This window comes from Anoplophora glabripennis, unplaced genomic scaffold (genome assembly GCF_000390285.2).
Source record: "Anoplophora glabripennis isolate ALB-LARVAE unplaced genomic scaffold, Agla_2.0 scaffold495, whole genome shotgun sequence".
NCBI classification, from domain to species: Eukaryota; Metazoa; Arthropoda; class Insecta; order Coleoptera; family Cerambycidae; genus Anoplophora; species Anoplophora glabripennis.
In genome coordinates, this window is record NW_019416680.1 from 354,495 (window position 1) to 371,717 (window position 17,223).

General features: G+C 33.2%; 1 protein-coding gene across 1 annotated transcript; it reads left to right on the forward strand.

Moving 5' to 3' along the window:
- Positions 1-4,719: 4,719 nt before the first annotated feature.
- LOC108910348 (fidgetin-like protein 1) lies at positions 4,720-13,025 on the forward strand. The gene is made up of 7 exons (XM_018714922.1): positions 4,720-4,921; positions 5,657-6,271; positions 6,328-6,602; positions 10,623-10,756; positions 12,283-12,510; positions 12,569-12,760; positions 12,814-13,025. Exons 1-7 carry the CDS (start codon positions 4,779-4,781, stop codon positions 12,937-12,939), a joined length of 1,713 nt encoding a protein of 570 aa, XP_018570438.1. The 5' UTR covers positions 4,720-4,778; the 3' UTR covers positions 12,940-13,025.
- Positions 13,026-17,223: the final 4,198 nt, after the last annotated feature.

Below are 17,223 nucleotides of genomic sequence, written 5' to 3' on the forward strand. Positions count from 1 at the left end.
CATTTTAAGGGCGAAAAACTATAATTATTAACTACTTTTAGCACTGCCCAGGAATAACGACGTTGATATCTGATCTTGTTGTTGCGGTTAAGTTCATATCTTATTGTAAAATTCCCGATCTTGTAATTTCCGGTCAAAAAAGAGGGTCCCATTTAAAATTTTGAATTTGATCTTCAAACGACCTTGAAGTCAAGATCAAGTTCATTTTCAAGGTCATGTCAAGTTAGCCCCCTTTTCACCCTACAACTTTTGTAAGAAACATTTTTTTTTTATTGATCCCAACAAGGTACTCCGTTGTCTCAAGATTCTTGTTTTTTTTTGTTTTTTATGGACAAAATATGGATTAAATCGAATAAATAAGTATAAAAAGTTTTTTTTTTGTTTTTTAGTTGAAATCCATGGTAAAAAATGGGTGTTTCCATTTAAAAAAATCAACTTGTGGTCTAAAAACGCTACTTCCGGTCTAGACCCTAAGTCATAATATGGACCTTTCAATGACCCCTTACAATTTTTGCCCGAAACTATTTTCGAAATAATCGAGTTCAACCGAGATATTATTTCAAGATAAATGCCCCACCCAATATATGTATAATTGTATAATGTAGTTAGAAAATTAGTAAAACTTAGAAAGGAAAATAGTAGATGGCGACTGATAGAAACTCCCCTTGATATGTGTCAGTGTTTAGGCCAGTCTCGTCCCCATTGTTCTTATGGTTTTAGAGAGAGAGAGAATGTTATGTCTGGATCCAAACTAATTTTCATAAACCCCAACTTTGTGAACAAAATTGGGAAAACTGACCATATATATTTCTAATAGATACAGGGTGGTCCCGAGGTAATGGGCCAAAATTCATGAGTAGATTCCTCAAGCAAAATTATTGCGAAATAGCCGAACTTACCTTAGTCCAAAAGTTGATAGTTAAAGAGATACAGGGTGTTAAATGTAAAATATTATTTCAGTTTTTTTCCACAAAATTTTGGGGTTTGGGGTTCTTTGGATAGAGGAATTGAAATTTGTTCACATTTTGGTTATAGTTCATAGAGGGCGCCAGCTGCCGTAGATTGAAGATGTTGGAAACGATATAACTTTTTTATACTTAAAGGTATCTCATCTTTGGTATCAAATTCTTATTTTCCATCTTTTTTTACACAAAAAAGGTATACTTTATGAAAGTAGCTATCTCGCACCGTTTTCGAGATATTTGGCTTTGAAGCTTCCATTGCTGTTGCATTAAATTACAATTAAGTACCTATACAGGTATTATTAATTTAGCGGCAAAGTTTCTTAAGTAGGATTTGGAGGAAAATCAAATAATTGACGTTTTCCACTTGTCTTATTGCTGTAATTTGTATGCTAATTTCTATTAAGTATTATTTCTACCTAATTAAAATTATATCTTACAATTAGCTTACAATTTAAATTGTATACTCGTATACATAAATGTGAGATAGAATGCCGAGCTTTTCGTTATTGGAGTTACATGAATTCAGTTGTTTATGGAGAACTATAAACACCTGAGAAGAATTTTAGCAGCAGGTTTTAAATGCTGCAAAGTCATTTCGCGTTAAGGATTTATACTTTAAAATAAGAAATTTTTTTTAATAAACGCGTTGATAAATGTATTGAACTTAAAGGTGGACATTTTGAACAATTATTGTCAAAAAGGCATATTTTTTTACTAATGTTTACTATTTTATTGTTCATAACAATTTTTAATTCTAAATAAACCCTTGTTTTTGACATTTCTAAATTATTTTAATTATTTGAACTATTAGCATTGGAAGTTTCAAAGCCAAATATCTCGGAAACGGTGCGGGATAGCTGCTTTCATAAAGTCTACCCTTTTTGTGTAAAAAAAGTTGGAAAATAAGAATTTGATACCAAAGATGAGATACCTTAAAGTACAAAAAAGTTGTCGTTTCCAACACATTCAATCTATGGCAGCTGGCGCCCTCTATGGACTATAACCAAAATGTGAACAAATTTTAATTCCTCTGCCCAAAGAATCCCAAACCCCAAATTTTGTGTAGATATTTGCATTTATTAAGAAATAAATGGAAATAAACTAAAATAATATTTTACATTTAACACCCCGTATCTCTTTAACTATCAACTTTTGGACTAAGGTAAGTTCGTCTAAATCACAATATTTTTGCTTCGGGAATCTACCCATGAATTTTGGCCCATTGCCTCGGGACCACCCTGTATAAAGGTGAATTCTTTTGCAAATGATTTTTAGATTATACCTAATATGAAATCAGAGCAGATGAATTTTTCTAGACAAAACGTGTGAATCTGGTTCGAGCTGAGGCAGTACAGTATTGGAGGTCATGAAGGCTTGCAAAAAATGTAATAAAATTTCCAGTGTCGTATTTAAAAAAAAATTAAGTTGATGGTCTTGGAGAGATGAAAGGTTACAAATAAAAACTGATTATGCCATTCGATAGAGGGCAAAAAGTTGCCATGACAAAGTGTTATTTTTTCAATATCACCTCAAACAAGACTGAAATGAAACAAAAACGGATTTCCAAAATTTCGTTTCTTTTTTCAAATATTTCGAAAACTAATCAAGTTAGCCTTGATTTTTTAGAGGCATAATGTTGGTCCCCTAATTATGCAGCTTTGCCCCCATTCTTTTATCTATGGCCTCCATTTAAGCTACTTTGTATCTGTTGCCGTTTCCGAGATCCCTGTAGTGAGAAGCGAATTTGTAACAGCCTGTATACAGGGTGTACCATGAAGAGGGCCCAGTAGGATTATATCAAAAAGTAGTCGGAATTGAAATCTGAAAATTTGTATACAGGGATTTACAGTGGCGGCTCGTGACAATGAGAATAGGTGAAGCATATTCATTGATTGACAAAAAGAAAAAAAGCGCCACTGGCAGGTGAAACATTTTCAAATGACAACCATAGATATATATCATAGAAAATATACGTAGTATTATATTTTCTACATTCGACATTATAACATTTATTTCACTGTAAATGTTAAAAACTTAAAAAGTGAGGTTAAAAAATTAAAATTATTTCTACTTTTTTCGACGTCGTATGAATTTTAAAAATTTCGGATGAAAATGAGCGGTAAAAATTTGAATGTATATTAACCAATAGGAACACTTTCGTACCTTCGTATCGTCGGATTTCGGATGCATGGGACACCGGCCTTATAGAAATTTTTTGAAAACAAAATTTTCGGTGCAGTCGGCTTTTAATAATTGACGGCTTTGGTTTTTGTGCTTTTAGTTCCAAATAATAGAACATATACATACAATTTATTTATATTTTTATAAGTTATGCAATGTATATGTTATAAGTTATGCAATGTATATGTTATTTTCCTTTTACCACAAATCTTGGCTAACCTAAAATAATCTTGCCTAAGTGACTGTTCCTTATTAGAGATGTGTTGCTCTTTCACTGTCTGCTACTTTGGCACTGTTCCGCAGTTGTCACTGGAGCTGACTGTTCCGCCGCGACAAAAGAAGCAGTGATTTTTCGGAGCGTTTACTGCAAAGTGCAATTTACTAGCGCCAGAGACATAGCTCAGGCGTGCCGGCCACAGCAGAGCAGATTCTCGCTCAGCCGTTGCGAACTGCGCTTGAATTAGNTTGACGTTCCATTGGTCAAGTCGGTGCAAATTTTCAAATTCCATTGAAAAACTAGAGCAACAGTTCTTGCTCTGAGTGCATATTATTTCGCACGAGGTCTTGGAGCTGGTGCCGGTGTCAGTGCAAGAAAAAATGGCGGTAAATATGGACAAAGTAGTTGCTCCATTATTATCGTTTTTATCAAGTAGTAGTAGTGATGATGATGAAATGTATGTTATACCAGTTATACGCAAACAACTGCCAAAAGTGGAAGGATTCATTAAAAATGTCATCTACAAACTTAAATAAGTGATCCGTTTCGTCTACAGGAATACACAATGTAACTTCCTCGTCGTTTATTTTAATTTCAAATTTAATTCTTGGTTCATTGTAACTACCTTCTTTAAAAACTTCAACTGGCCAACTGTTACTTTGACTGAATAAAAATCAAAACATAAACATAACCTATAATGTCAGAAACCCATGCAAAAATTGTCATTCCATTGAGATTGCACCAGAGCATATTTCTCATACAACCAGTGGAGTGTCAGTGCTGCCCGAGTGCTGCCCGGATTTCCTCAATGGAAATCGCTATATATTTTGTGGGTTTAAGTCGATAATACAAAAAAAATGTTACTGACTAATAGATTCTTCAGATAATAATAATTATACTATAAATGTGTTTATAGAAGAAGCAGAAAGACGTCAGTAGAACTCTGGAAACTATTTATTTCCTCTCTGCCTCTATAGTATTGTCTCTGGTCCTAGTCAAAGGCTAATTCCTCTAGCGGGAAAAAATAAGGTTTTAATTATATAGACGTGACAAAATCAAAACCTAAGAAAAGTTCATGACAGTTTTCTTGTTCCTTTTGTAAGTTAGTTCAGCTAAGATTATTTAAGGAAACTAGAATTTTGTAAAAGGAAAACAACTATTATACGGTGTATGTTTGGAGTGCTTAAAAAGTAGAACAATTAAAGATCAGTTCAGGAGCAGTTCCCAGAAAATCATTACTGACTGCGTTACCTAACAATACCATAGACCTTACAAGCTTATTAGGTCTATGAGGTCTATGGTCTATGTACATAACAAATAAAAAGTGAGGTTATTTAAATGTAAACAAATATTCAAATGATACGTGAAATAAAAATTAAAAATCTTTATTTTCGATTTCTGATATATTGAAAAATATGAATCCACAAGGGAATGAGTTAAACCTTAATATTTATCAACAGTTACTGTTTCAAGATGGGAATAAAGATACTTCCTGTTCTAAATCCGCCTATATCCAACGTAAATGTTTAGCACAGATGTTTAAAGCTTCTTGTAAGAGGTAATGAGGTATCAGTGATTTATAATAAATTATAATAGTTCCAATATTTATGAAACACACATAAATATTTCCACTAAATCAATATGAAACTTAGAGAAAATAATATGTATGTAATATCTCGATATGTGAAAATTAAAAATATTTTATAACAATGCTAATAACTATTCGTCTACGAGGAGTGTTTAGATTTAAATTCTGATTTATTAATTAATAGCAGAAAAACAATATTTTGGTAGGAACACTTGTTTCGAAACAGGATTCACAATATTTTTACTGAAATGAAAATGTGAACTCCTGTCTCTCGACTTCACATAGAAGTCTGAAGAGTAGATGTACATTTCACTTGAGTTTTCCTACGAGTCGTGACATTAAGCAGTTCAGCACTAATAGCGCAATTTTCAATTATAAAACTAATGTCAAACCACTTCTTATGTCCTAAATATCTGGCTTCTGTTGTCCAGATTTTTAGATGTCTAAAATGCAATTTGTTATAGACATGTTTTCCAACATATTTAATCTCTATGACATGTAATTCAAATTATAATTTAAATTTCAACACTTCTAATTTTATTATGGTACCATTCTGTAAAACTGATAAAATTATGACCTTGTTTTTACATTTTTTTAAAGTTTCAATGAGATTTTCTTAAAATATCACATGTATTTATAAACTTATTAAACATGTATTTTTTACAATGTATATTTAATTAAAAATATATACCTATATTGTTGCAGTTTAAATAACAGTAATACCTGCTATTTATTAGAATCGAAATTAAATAAATATTCGGAAACTGTATTACCAAATGACAAACATATTCTTGATGAACAACTATTAAATCTAGTTTCACCAACTCAACTATCCAACAAAAACTTCAAATCAAATTTGGATAAGATAGATATAAAAACATTAATAAAGCCACTACCTTGTTCTGAAATAAACAAAAATTGTTGTCAAATCTCAGAGACACCTTCTGACATTGAACTTCAAGAATTTATCGACGCTTTTCAAGTTTCATCACAAAACTCAAAGCTTCATTCTTCTAACCGTATACAGTCAGATTACTTAAAAGAAAAACAGCAAAATAAACTTGAAGGTATTAAATACAGAGAAGCAACAAATTCTGAAAATAGGGATGACCACAGAAAAATTAATGAAGAAAAAAGTTATTTAAATTGTTTTAAAACAGCTAGAGATGAATTACAGTTACAAAATATAAAAAAATATGGAAATCCAGGTGCTCTACAAAATATGCCAGTAAATAGTCTAACAGGACAGAAAAAGAAACTTGGCACCAGGAGAAATATTAATAGCAAATTCATTTCACCTTTATTATCTAATAATGACAGGTAACAATTAGATACAAAAAAATAAGGCAAAAGTGAAGTCAATTTCATTGTTTTAGTTCTGAGGAAATGAAAAATGATGAGTGGCCTCTAGACGTAGATAATCGTTTAAAAAACATTGAACCTAAAATGATCGAACTTATTAAATCAGAAATAATGGACTGTGGACCAAATATACATTGGAATGACATAGCAGGTTTAACTTTTGCTAAAATGGCCATACAAGAAGCAGTTGTATGGCCTATGTTAAGGCCTGATATTTTCACAGGTCTTCGAAGACCTCCAAAAGGAATACTGCTGTTTGGACCACCAGGAACTGGAAAAACATTAATAGGTATTTTTAAAAACTTAGCAATAAATGTCTTTACTTACAGCGTGTCCAACTGTAGATCAAGTTACAGAGTGATTCACTATATTTTGACCCTCCTCCCTTTAACTCTTTTGTTCTAAGATTTATAAAAAATGTGAAATACAAAAGTTGCACGATTTTTTATGAAGTTTTCGAAAATGATAGTAGAAAAACAAATGAAGTCCAAACAAAATGGCAGCGGATGTTAACTTTGTTAATTTAAATGGAACACCCTGTATATTTTTACATATTTGGATAGAACGTTTCCTGTCAGATTGTTGGGTCCATCTCTAACAATAAGCGAGATAATATTAAAAAACCAAAAGAAGGTTTTTTATTAAGTAGGTATATTAAGTAATAATCAAAAATATCACTCTGCTAAAAAAGCAAGTTGTCACTCTGAATCTTTACCAGTATATTATGACTCTTCATTTTAGGAGAAACATTTATATGACATGTACATGGTCTGTAAATTCAAAGTTTGTTGGTTCACTTTTGTTACAGCCAAAGTGAAAATTTTATTTTCTTTTCGTATGAGGAAAAAGGAAAATATCACATCTAATCACCTTTTAATTTAATTAGAGCTAGCGGTATGACCTGCAAATATTGCCTTAAATTTCAGAACTCTACCGACACAGAGCAGGCAGTTGTAGAGGATCTTAAAATATAGCCGATGTACCGTTGAAGAGATATTGGCTTCTGAAGATGAGTGTTAAATTTAGAAAAACAATATTTCAGCATGCCTTACTATAGAGCAACCAACTTTGTACATGATTTGCGTTTATTGTTATCTCTAATTGGTAATAAAAATATGAATTTGTTAGAAGCCCAATAAAGGCTGGAGTGGATGAAAATCCACATGCAATAATTCCTCAACCATTTTCAAAATTAATTTAAAATAAACGTGCGGGCTAGTATTGTCGGTGGTTAGGCCAGTAGGCTACCAAACCGGCTGAATGCGAAAATTATTTTTTTTTTTACAAAATAGTCTCCCTGGGTTACTCGAGGATTTACCTTTACAATTAAGACATCAAATGTGGCACGATGCAGGATGGTGCTCCACTGCATTTTAGTGCTAAAGTAAGAGACTTCTTGAACCAGCAGTTCCCGTATAGATGGATAGGGTGAGGAAACTATTGTCCAGAAAATTGGCCATCTGAATAAATGTGATTTTTTTTGTGGAGGGCTTTAAAAGAATTTGTTTATTTTACACTGGTTGTATCTGAAGCAGATTTATAGAATCGTATAAATAATAAATGCAACGCCATAAGAAATAATCCACAATTATTGCGCAGAGTAGACTTTAATTTTTGGTATAGGGTAAATAATTTATGTATTAGAGAAAATGATGGCCATTTTCAACAGTTATTATAGTGCTAACGATATCGGTAGTTCATGTGGTTAAAGTTGAATTTATTAATGTTTTGTTTGTAAGGCTCCTCTTTTTCAATAAAAAACAAAATAAATAATCCAATTTTATGAAATTGATTTTTCTTGATACTTTTTTTGTAAATATCAAAAATGACTCATGAAATCGTAGTCTACTAGTCATAAAACTGCATACTTTACATTTTGTCCGATTCAATTAGTAATGACGCTGTTTCACAAAACCCGGATTTTCTCAAGAACCATTATTTTGTCGGAAAATTAGAGTAAAAAAAAATTTTAAATTAAATTTCCGGTAATACTTGTAAAACTATTTGATAATTGTCTTACTGATAAGAAAATCGATATCAATTTAACAACACGCTACCGCTAGTTCGGCTCTTATTGAGCTTCCAACAAATTTTTATTTTTACCAATTAAAGATAACAATAAATGCAAATCATGTACCAAATTTGGTTGCTCTATGTTAAGGCATTGCTGAAATATTATTTTTCTAAATTTAACACTCATCATCAGAGGTCAATATCTTTTCAACGGTACATTCCAGAAAAAAATGTTACATAACAAATCGCCATATTTTAAGATCCTCTACACGTGCCTGCTCTGTGTCGGTAGAGTTATGAAACACCCTGTACATAGACATGCTGCACAGTTATATATCTCAGCAATGTTGAGCTGGCTATGTTTAGGTATAGAAAGAAAGAAAGAAAGAAAGAAAGAAAGTTTATTTGACCATGTTACATATACGCATATAGGTACATTTATGGCAAGTCAAAGGTACAAATGTGAATACAGTCATACATATAAATGTGTATAAGACAAAGAAAATATAGTATATCAAACATAACATATAGAGTACATCATCACAAACAAGCCGAAACAATCCAACTTCACACGAAGCAACATATAACAGCAATTATTTATAGTCTGTATTAAGAGAAAAGAAAACAAAGAGCAATATTTTGTTTATTTTATTTTAAAAAATTTTCCTAAAATCCTGTCAAACGAAGTCATGCAATACTCTGATACTAAAAATTTAGGTTGCGGGAAATAATTGTATGGGCTGCATGCCCCAAGAAGCAATGAATTATATTGGAAATAATTCTAGTAAACGGCTATTAATTAATAATTATAATAAAAATTAAAAACTTCCTACATTGCTAGGATATATTTAGCGAATAAGAAAATAATGTATTTTAATAAAACTTTCACGTCAAGATGCTTTTAAATCTCAAATTACGTAGTAGAGCTCAAACACAAATTAACACAAAATAATAATATAATAATAATAATATCTCTACTACTCATTCTAACTGCGAGAATTAGCCCAGAAGTCGGAGACTTGTGCGGGAGAGGAGGCGGCATATTATTATTAAGCAGGCCGCATTTGCGCCCAGGAACGACTTACGTTGATAGGCTTTAACCACCATTCAGTGCAGGAATGAGGGAAACCTGGAAAACCTCATTAAGAGGGTGGTCAAATGCCAACCGGTGATAATCTCTCACATTGACCCAAGCCAACATTCTTCCACCCTACCATACCTGCACAGAGGGTGCCAATCCTCCGTACAAGCATAGCTAATCTGCGGTCTACCGGCCGCGGGATTCGAAACCTGGGCAGATAGCACACATCGATTTAAGTACTGACGCCTTAAACCGTGCGGCTATCTACCGACTTAAATAAAATAAATAAATACATTTTATTTAGATCAATAAAAATTCAACAAATTTTTAATAACTAAAACAATGAATAGAAACACACTATCAGTTCTCTATAACTAAAAAAATTTACATTTAAATTATTTTTTAACCTGAATTTAGAACAACAAACTGCGGCTTGTTTTCTTTAGCTTGTACAATTTGTAGTGCAGACTATTTTATTTGTTGGGGTTGGGTGTAATGTGAAATTTGCAGATATGTTTTTAGACAAACTAAGAATAAATATCTAAATATTCTTCAAAATAAAAAAATGTATTTAATGCCCTCAAAAAATTAAAGAGAAATTTAACGTAGTAAAATATCATTAGTAATTTTTGGTCAGTACTAAAAAATTTAATATTCGCTTTCCGAACACTCAAATTCTCTATTTAACACTAATCAGAGCATATGTTAATAAAAAAACTGTACTTCACTGTCCTGTAAGTAGCTACTACACTTTTAATTTTTTTTTTAAATAGTAAAGGGGATCAAGCAACAGACATTTCGTATATAATAAAATATACAAGGTGTCTTTTATTTCCAAGTTTTTTTCTATCTATCAGAGAATCATATAGATACCAAAAGTGGTAAAAAGAAAAATCTAAAATTTTTTTCTAAAAATTGGACATTTATAAAAAAATAAAATTTATGCTTTTGCCTGAGCTTTTGCTGTTTCACATAATATCCTTATTAATCCAATGTTTGCTGGTAAACTTTATGGTGTTATAGATACAGTGGAGTTTGTTTATTACGATTCCATTTTAAATGATCGACCGCATATTAAGTTTCTTTTCATGTAGATTAATTTTCATTAACCATTCAATTTACCACAATTCCTTTTACCTCTTGGATGTTATAACTAAACTCCACTATATGTAATAAGTTAAATTTAAATATGTAATCACTATTTACACTCTTTAGGTAAATGTGTAGCTTCACAAAGTAAATCAACTTTCTTTAGTATAAGTGCGTCTTCACTGACTTCAAAATGGATTGGAGATGGAGAAAAAATGGTTAGAGTTTTATTTACAGTGGCTCGTGTTCATCAACCAGCAGTAAGTTACAAAACGATTCAGAATTTTTAAATCCTCACAAAATCTTAACCCTCAACGGCTACCTGTCTGAATCGCTATAAAAGAAACTGAATATTACTTGAAATACAAAATACATGTGTATTTCAATTAGGTAAAAATGTGTAAATATTTATAAGCAGTTAAAGTCAAAAAATGACAAGGGATATTATAACAAACCAAAATGTAAAAAAATATTAGTCATATTTATTCATACAGGTCTAGCAAACTTTTCTTACATGCTCTATGCGGTTGGAAACATTTGACACATACATAAAAGGTTTTTTCTTTTTAATTTGTAAGAAAAACTGGAGCAAGTCTTTTTTGTATCCAGACGATCGGTCTGAATAGGTTGTACATTTTTCCCAGCAATTCCTAAAAGAGATTCAATACGGACCAGGTAAATAAAATTTGCCAACAGAATCTCTATCCCCTGAAGAATCACTTCTTTGTCATATTGAACAGAATCACTCTCATTTTCCTCTGTATCTGTATCAATATCATGTTCACTAGGAATTACAATATCTTCTTGATCGTGTACTATATCGCTAGTCCATTCATCTTCTGCAATTTTGTACAACATTTCTCAAAATGAGGGTCGTCTGGATGCATACGAGATGGTTCAGGGCATTCAGACATTTTCTTAATTACCAAAAGACAAGTGGCAATTAAAAACCATCGAGATATACAAAATAGTTTTAAATATCACTGTAAAAAACATTATATACCATGGTCGATTGATAAACTCGATGTAACCAAAACAACTTCACATATTTAGCACTCTCAACACACTGGGATATGCTAATAGACTAGCCTGAAAGGTACTATGCCCCTGGCCTCTAAATTGTAAAACAAAAAAAACGCAGGAGTTTTCATCTGCAAGCCAGTATGTCATACCTCTAGATAGTCGTTGGGGGTTAAACTGTTAATTTTTTAAACAACTGTTTCTTCTGTATTCTGATTATGTTGTTCTGCAAAGTTTGATATAAAATAGCTACTTGCCTGTTTTATGTTTAAAATTATGTAAGGGTTTTTCTAAGATTGCGTTTTTTTTTAACTCAATAAAAGAAGCAAAATTTTTTGTGCAAAATAATGTGCCTAAACTACTTGAGGATATGCTTGTGAAATTGTATGCAAAATTAAGTGTAAAAGACTGAAATGAATACAATGAAGAAATTACACAGACATAAAGGAGATGCAATGAAAATAATTTGCAGAAAACACTTTCTTGAGTTGTGACAAAACAATGTGCAACTGATATCTTCAAACGCCTTCTTTAGGCAGACGATTTATCTAAATTAAAAGGGTAAAAGGTTTACTTTGTTGTGTTAAAAGGAAAACTCCAACTTAAAAAAGCAGCTTACTAAAATTAGAGTAATTACAAATACAGTTGGAATTTAATTGAAATATTATAAATCATAATTGTAGAATATTCCATAATATGAAATATATAATAATATATAAAACAAATCTTATTATTATTTTCTAAATGTAGTGAATCATATTTACAGGTTATATTTATTGATGAAATAGATTCCCTGCTTTCACAAAGAAGTGACACGGAGCATGAATCTTCTCGTAGAATTAAAACTGAATTTCTAGTACAATTAGATGGTGCCACTACAGATAGTGATGAAAGAATTCTCGTTATTGGGGCAACTAACCGACCTCAAGAATTGGATGAGGCTGCTAGGAGGCGTTTTGTTAAAAGATTATACATTCCATTACCTGAATACGAGGTAAACTTGGAATATTTCTTGCTGTTTTTTTTTTGTGTTAATTTTTTTAACTTTTAAGGGACGTTTACACTTAGTAAAGAAACTTATACTAAATGAAAAACATTGCCTGACTGAGGAGCATTTTAAAGAAATTGCTAATCTTTCTGATGGTTATTCCGGAGCAGATATTAAGAATTTGTGTTCAGAGGCATCATTAGGTCCTATAAGGTCTATAGATATTAGTTTAATTGAAAAAATACAATCTACTGAGGTAAAAATTAGTTTAAAACTACTATTTTGAGAGTACATGTTTATATCTTTCAGGTTCGTCCATTAATGATGGATGATTTTGAAAAGGCATTTGGTAGAGTGAAATCAACTGTTTCTCCCAAAGATTTGGAGCAGTATATATCTTGGGATAAAACTTTTGGATCAGGCTGTGGATCTTAAGTTTCAATTTTTCACATACAAAAAAATGTATTTTAAGGAATACATTTTTTGTCAAATATTGTTTTAAAAATGTAATAAATGTTCGGTTTTCGAAATACAGTGTAGATATAATTTTGTTATAATTTATATTTTTAGGAAATGCATTCTGTTCTCAAATATTCTAATAAAATTTGTGAAATCTAATAAGTGTTACAATTTGCTGTTCCCTATCTTAGTCTGATCAAGGAACACTATGATGTAAAAGTTTCATCTCTAATGTCAGTGCAATCTATGTGAACAACTTAATTTTTTTTATTCAAAGGGCGGTTCAGTGACACCACAGTTGGAAGGTTTTGTAAAATTATCTATTCAAAAGTTTAAAAAAAATTGAAATGTAAATGCATCTTTATTTTAAAATTATTTTTTTTAATATGCATTGTAACCAATGTCTTAGGGCAAAAGTTATTTTAGATGTTTTTCACTTTTTGACAAAAATAAAACATTGTTTTTTTTTGTTTTAAAATACATTTCTCGAAAACTAATGTGTAAAATAGACTCGAATTAAATTCATAACCTAAGATCTCATAAAGAAGTTGCCGAAATTGAAATCCAGTGATTTTGGGTGACACTCTTTTCTTAAATTAAAAACATCTGTTACTAAATATAATTTTTTTTTTTCAAAATTTTCTCGTTGCAATTTAAATTTTTTTAAATCTTTTCGAATAAGCTTTACTTATTGAAATAAACAAAATGTACTGAATTTGACTCAGTGTATATGAGCCAATATATTATGAGGGGTTTATGCACAATCCATTTTCACAAACTTTACCACAAACTATATTTGATTAGGCATTGCTAAACTAAAAATTTTGTTCAACTGAAATATGGATAACTTCACAAAAAAATTAAAACAAACCACTTATGTAATAAATTTGATTTTGATCCAACAGGATAAGTATAAATGACAGGTTTATTGTATTTGTTGAGTTTTACTTAAAAGTTGTGATTTTGTCAAGATTTCCTCAAAAATGCACAGGATTTATGTTTTGTTTAATGAATAGAGGAACCTAAACTATTAAGGGTTTGTGAAAGTAACTTGTAGTGATCTAAAAACATCATTCTCTTCCTCTAAACCTTAGAAATAACAAGGAAACATGGTAACCTGTTAAATATGATCAACAGGTTTCTTCCCTCTCTAAACAGTTCCCACAAGTAATACAACATCATATCTTTCCTCCATCACAGTGACACAAATCATTTTGATCTCTCAATTTGAATCTTCCTTAACGTCAAAGTTTGCCAGTTTTGGTTATAATGCAAACAAATTTTTTTAACAATTATTAATACTGTGGGTGGGGTACGTGCCCCATTCAGTATTAAGTTACACCCCCAATATCTAAGTGAAGATGATTCATCAACAAAATCACCAGACTGGTGATTCAAATAGGAATATAGCTCGGAATATAGTATTTCTAGATGAGACAGGACAAAATTTTTCTGGACGCCTATGGATTCCGTAGAGTTTATGAGTTAAATGTTTTTATGCGGTTCTAACTGATATCGTAACGACTATACCTACTGTTGATAATATTATATTGAAATTTTAAACTTTAAACTCAGTTCTCAATCTTTTTGACAGCACCCTTTTTAGAATATCAACTGTACAAACGCCCAAAATCCATCTCTGGATTCGCCCCTGGACACATTCTTACTGCAAACACTGGCCAGGGGCTACGAGGTCATCGATTCAAATAACAAAAGTAAAATTTCAAGGCAACTTTATGAAAAAACTTTTATACAGAATCTTCAGTGATGATTTTTTTAAATATGAGAATTATATACAAAAAATTGCTCATTGCAAACAGTTATGAATTAAGTTAGTAATAGTGGCGAATTTGTGACGATTTCAGATGCCCTCTTAATAACCTGTAAGAATTTAAAATCAGGTAATATGACTGGCCACTCTACAGGATCTCTTCTTCCAATCGGTCTTGGTTTAGCACTTACTCAAATTCTGGAAGAAAACATTTGAAAAATAAACTACTTTTCCAACAGGATGGGGTAACTCATTTTGCCTTAAATGATCAACGATTTTTAAATAGTCAATTTCTTGTGAGATGGATGGATAGAAAATAATTATTTTTAAACTTATTCGAGGTAGCTACTTTTGTTTGGGACACTCTGTATATTTATAAATTCGAGGGGATTTATTTAATTTCGTCTCATAAAAAAAGTATATGTATGCCATGAAGGATTTTGTAGCAGAATGTTGAAATTATATACAGTACTTGATACAAAAAAGTCGAGTACAAATAGATGAGGTCAAAATAATATCAGTTCTTCATACAAATTTTTTTGATACAGGCCTTCGTTAACAAGTTACAGGCCCTCAAATGTGAAAATTAAAAAGTTATTTTTATTTACAGTCTCTAAACTATTAACTTCAGCATGATGCAGATTTGGTGATGGATAACACATACGTATAGCTTGTTTTGATGTTGTAAGTGAAACTTCATTATGCCGAGAACGCCAGGGACGCAATATGCCCAATGGTTAAATTTTGTTAGTGAAAATAACGTTAGTAGGCAGTAAGATTTTCTAGGCTCTTATTTTAAAAATATGTACGGTTCTAACACAGTAATTATGTCCAATTAAAAATTAAAAACAAAAAATGTTGGAGGTGCCACTCGATGTACACTCCGCCGCCATTATTCTATGGCTAGAAATTGGCCTCAATGATTTGGGATCGAGGGGGATTATCCCTCTTTATCCTGCCTCATCTCGTGTAGGCTTGGACAGCCTTCGTAGGTGGGCCCCATCCGTCGTCTACCCCGACCGCAAATGCGGCCGGTGTAAGCGCTTTGTGGGACCTCCTTTTGTCCTGGCTGGGCCCCGCCGGCTAGGGCCCTTTCTTCTGGCGCTCTTCTTGCTTCGCCGGCTCGTCTGTGTAAACCCCGGGGGTAGTGTCATGTTTATGTGTGGTATGGTTGGGTAGGGTAGTGCGGCTATGCAGCCTGGGATGCGCTTTGCTAAGGTGGCCCTTAGGCTAGCGCGGGAGGGGAGGGGTAAAGGAGGGTATGGGGGGTGTGTATGTGTGTGTGTGTGTCGTTGTCTTCGTTTCTTGATCCTGGCTGTCTCTGAAACAGAAAAGGTTAGCGGGCAGGGGGGGGGGTCATTGGGGTGGTCACCCAGGGTCAAAAAGTTGGTGTCTAGGTCTTTTGTGTTTGTCGGTCACGTCGGGTACGTAGTCAACGGCTTGCCTGAGGAGGGGATTGTCATGTCTAGCGGCTACGTCAAACCGTTTCTCCGCGTTTTGTCTTATTGTCTGTGTAGCGTTTGTGTATTGTAAGTCTCGTAATATGTCAGTGTTTCTTACGTACCAGGGCGCGTCGGTGGCCGTGCGGAGGGCTATGTTTTCCACAGCCTGTAATGACTTTAAGTGGCTTTTTGCCGCGTGACCCCACGCCGTGGAGGCGTAGGTTAGCTGCGGTTGAAGTACCACCTTGATAAGCGTTCGCTTATTCCTTAAACTGAGGGTGTTTCCACCTTTGAGTATGGGATAGAGCCTAGCCCTGGTGGTCTTCGCTCGCGCCACCGTCTCCACGATGTGCGGTTTCCACGTGAGACGCTGGTCCATCGTCACGCCCAGGTATCGTGTTTGTCGATTCCAGGAGATGGGTTCCTGGGATAGTGTCAGTCTGTCGAGGTTTTGTGGGATTTTTCGTTTGGTAAAAAGGATAGCCGAACTTTTGTTGGGATTAATTTTGACTTTCCACCTGTTGCACCAGGTTTCAAGTTGGTCTAAGGAGTTTTGGAGGAGGGAGACGGAATATCTAGGATCTACGGATTGGGATGTGATTGTCAGGTCGTCGGCGTATAAGTATATGTTGGTGTTGGGGGGATGTGGGATGTCGGAGTTGTAAATGGTGTATAGGTGTGGGGACAGGACGGTGCCCTGGGGGACACCGGCCTCCATGGGACGGGTGGTGGAAAGGGAATCTTGGATTTGGATGCGGAATTTTCGGTGGTGTAGGTAGGATTTTATGAGTTTGGTAAAGGATATGGGATATTGGTTGGTGAGCATTTTCATCAGTAGGCCTTCATGCCAAACCGTATCGAAGGCCTTTGCGACGTCCAGGAAGACAGCACCAGTGTACTGTCCCCTGTTGAAGGCCGCCGTGATGTGCTCGGTAAGGCGAAGGATTTGGAGTTCAGTGGAGTGATTGGGTCGGAAGGCGAACTGCTCGTCTGGAATGACTTGCAGTTCTTGGGAGTGGGTTCTTAGACGGGTTAGGATAATTTTTT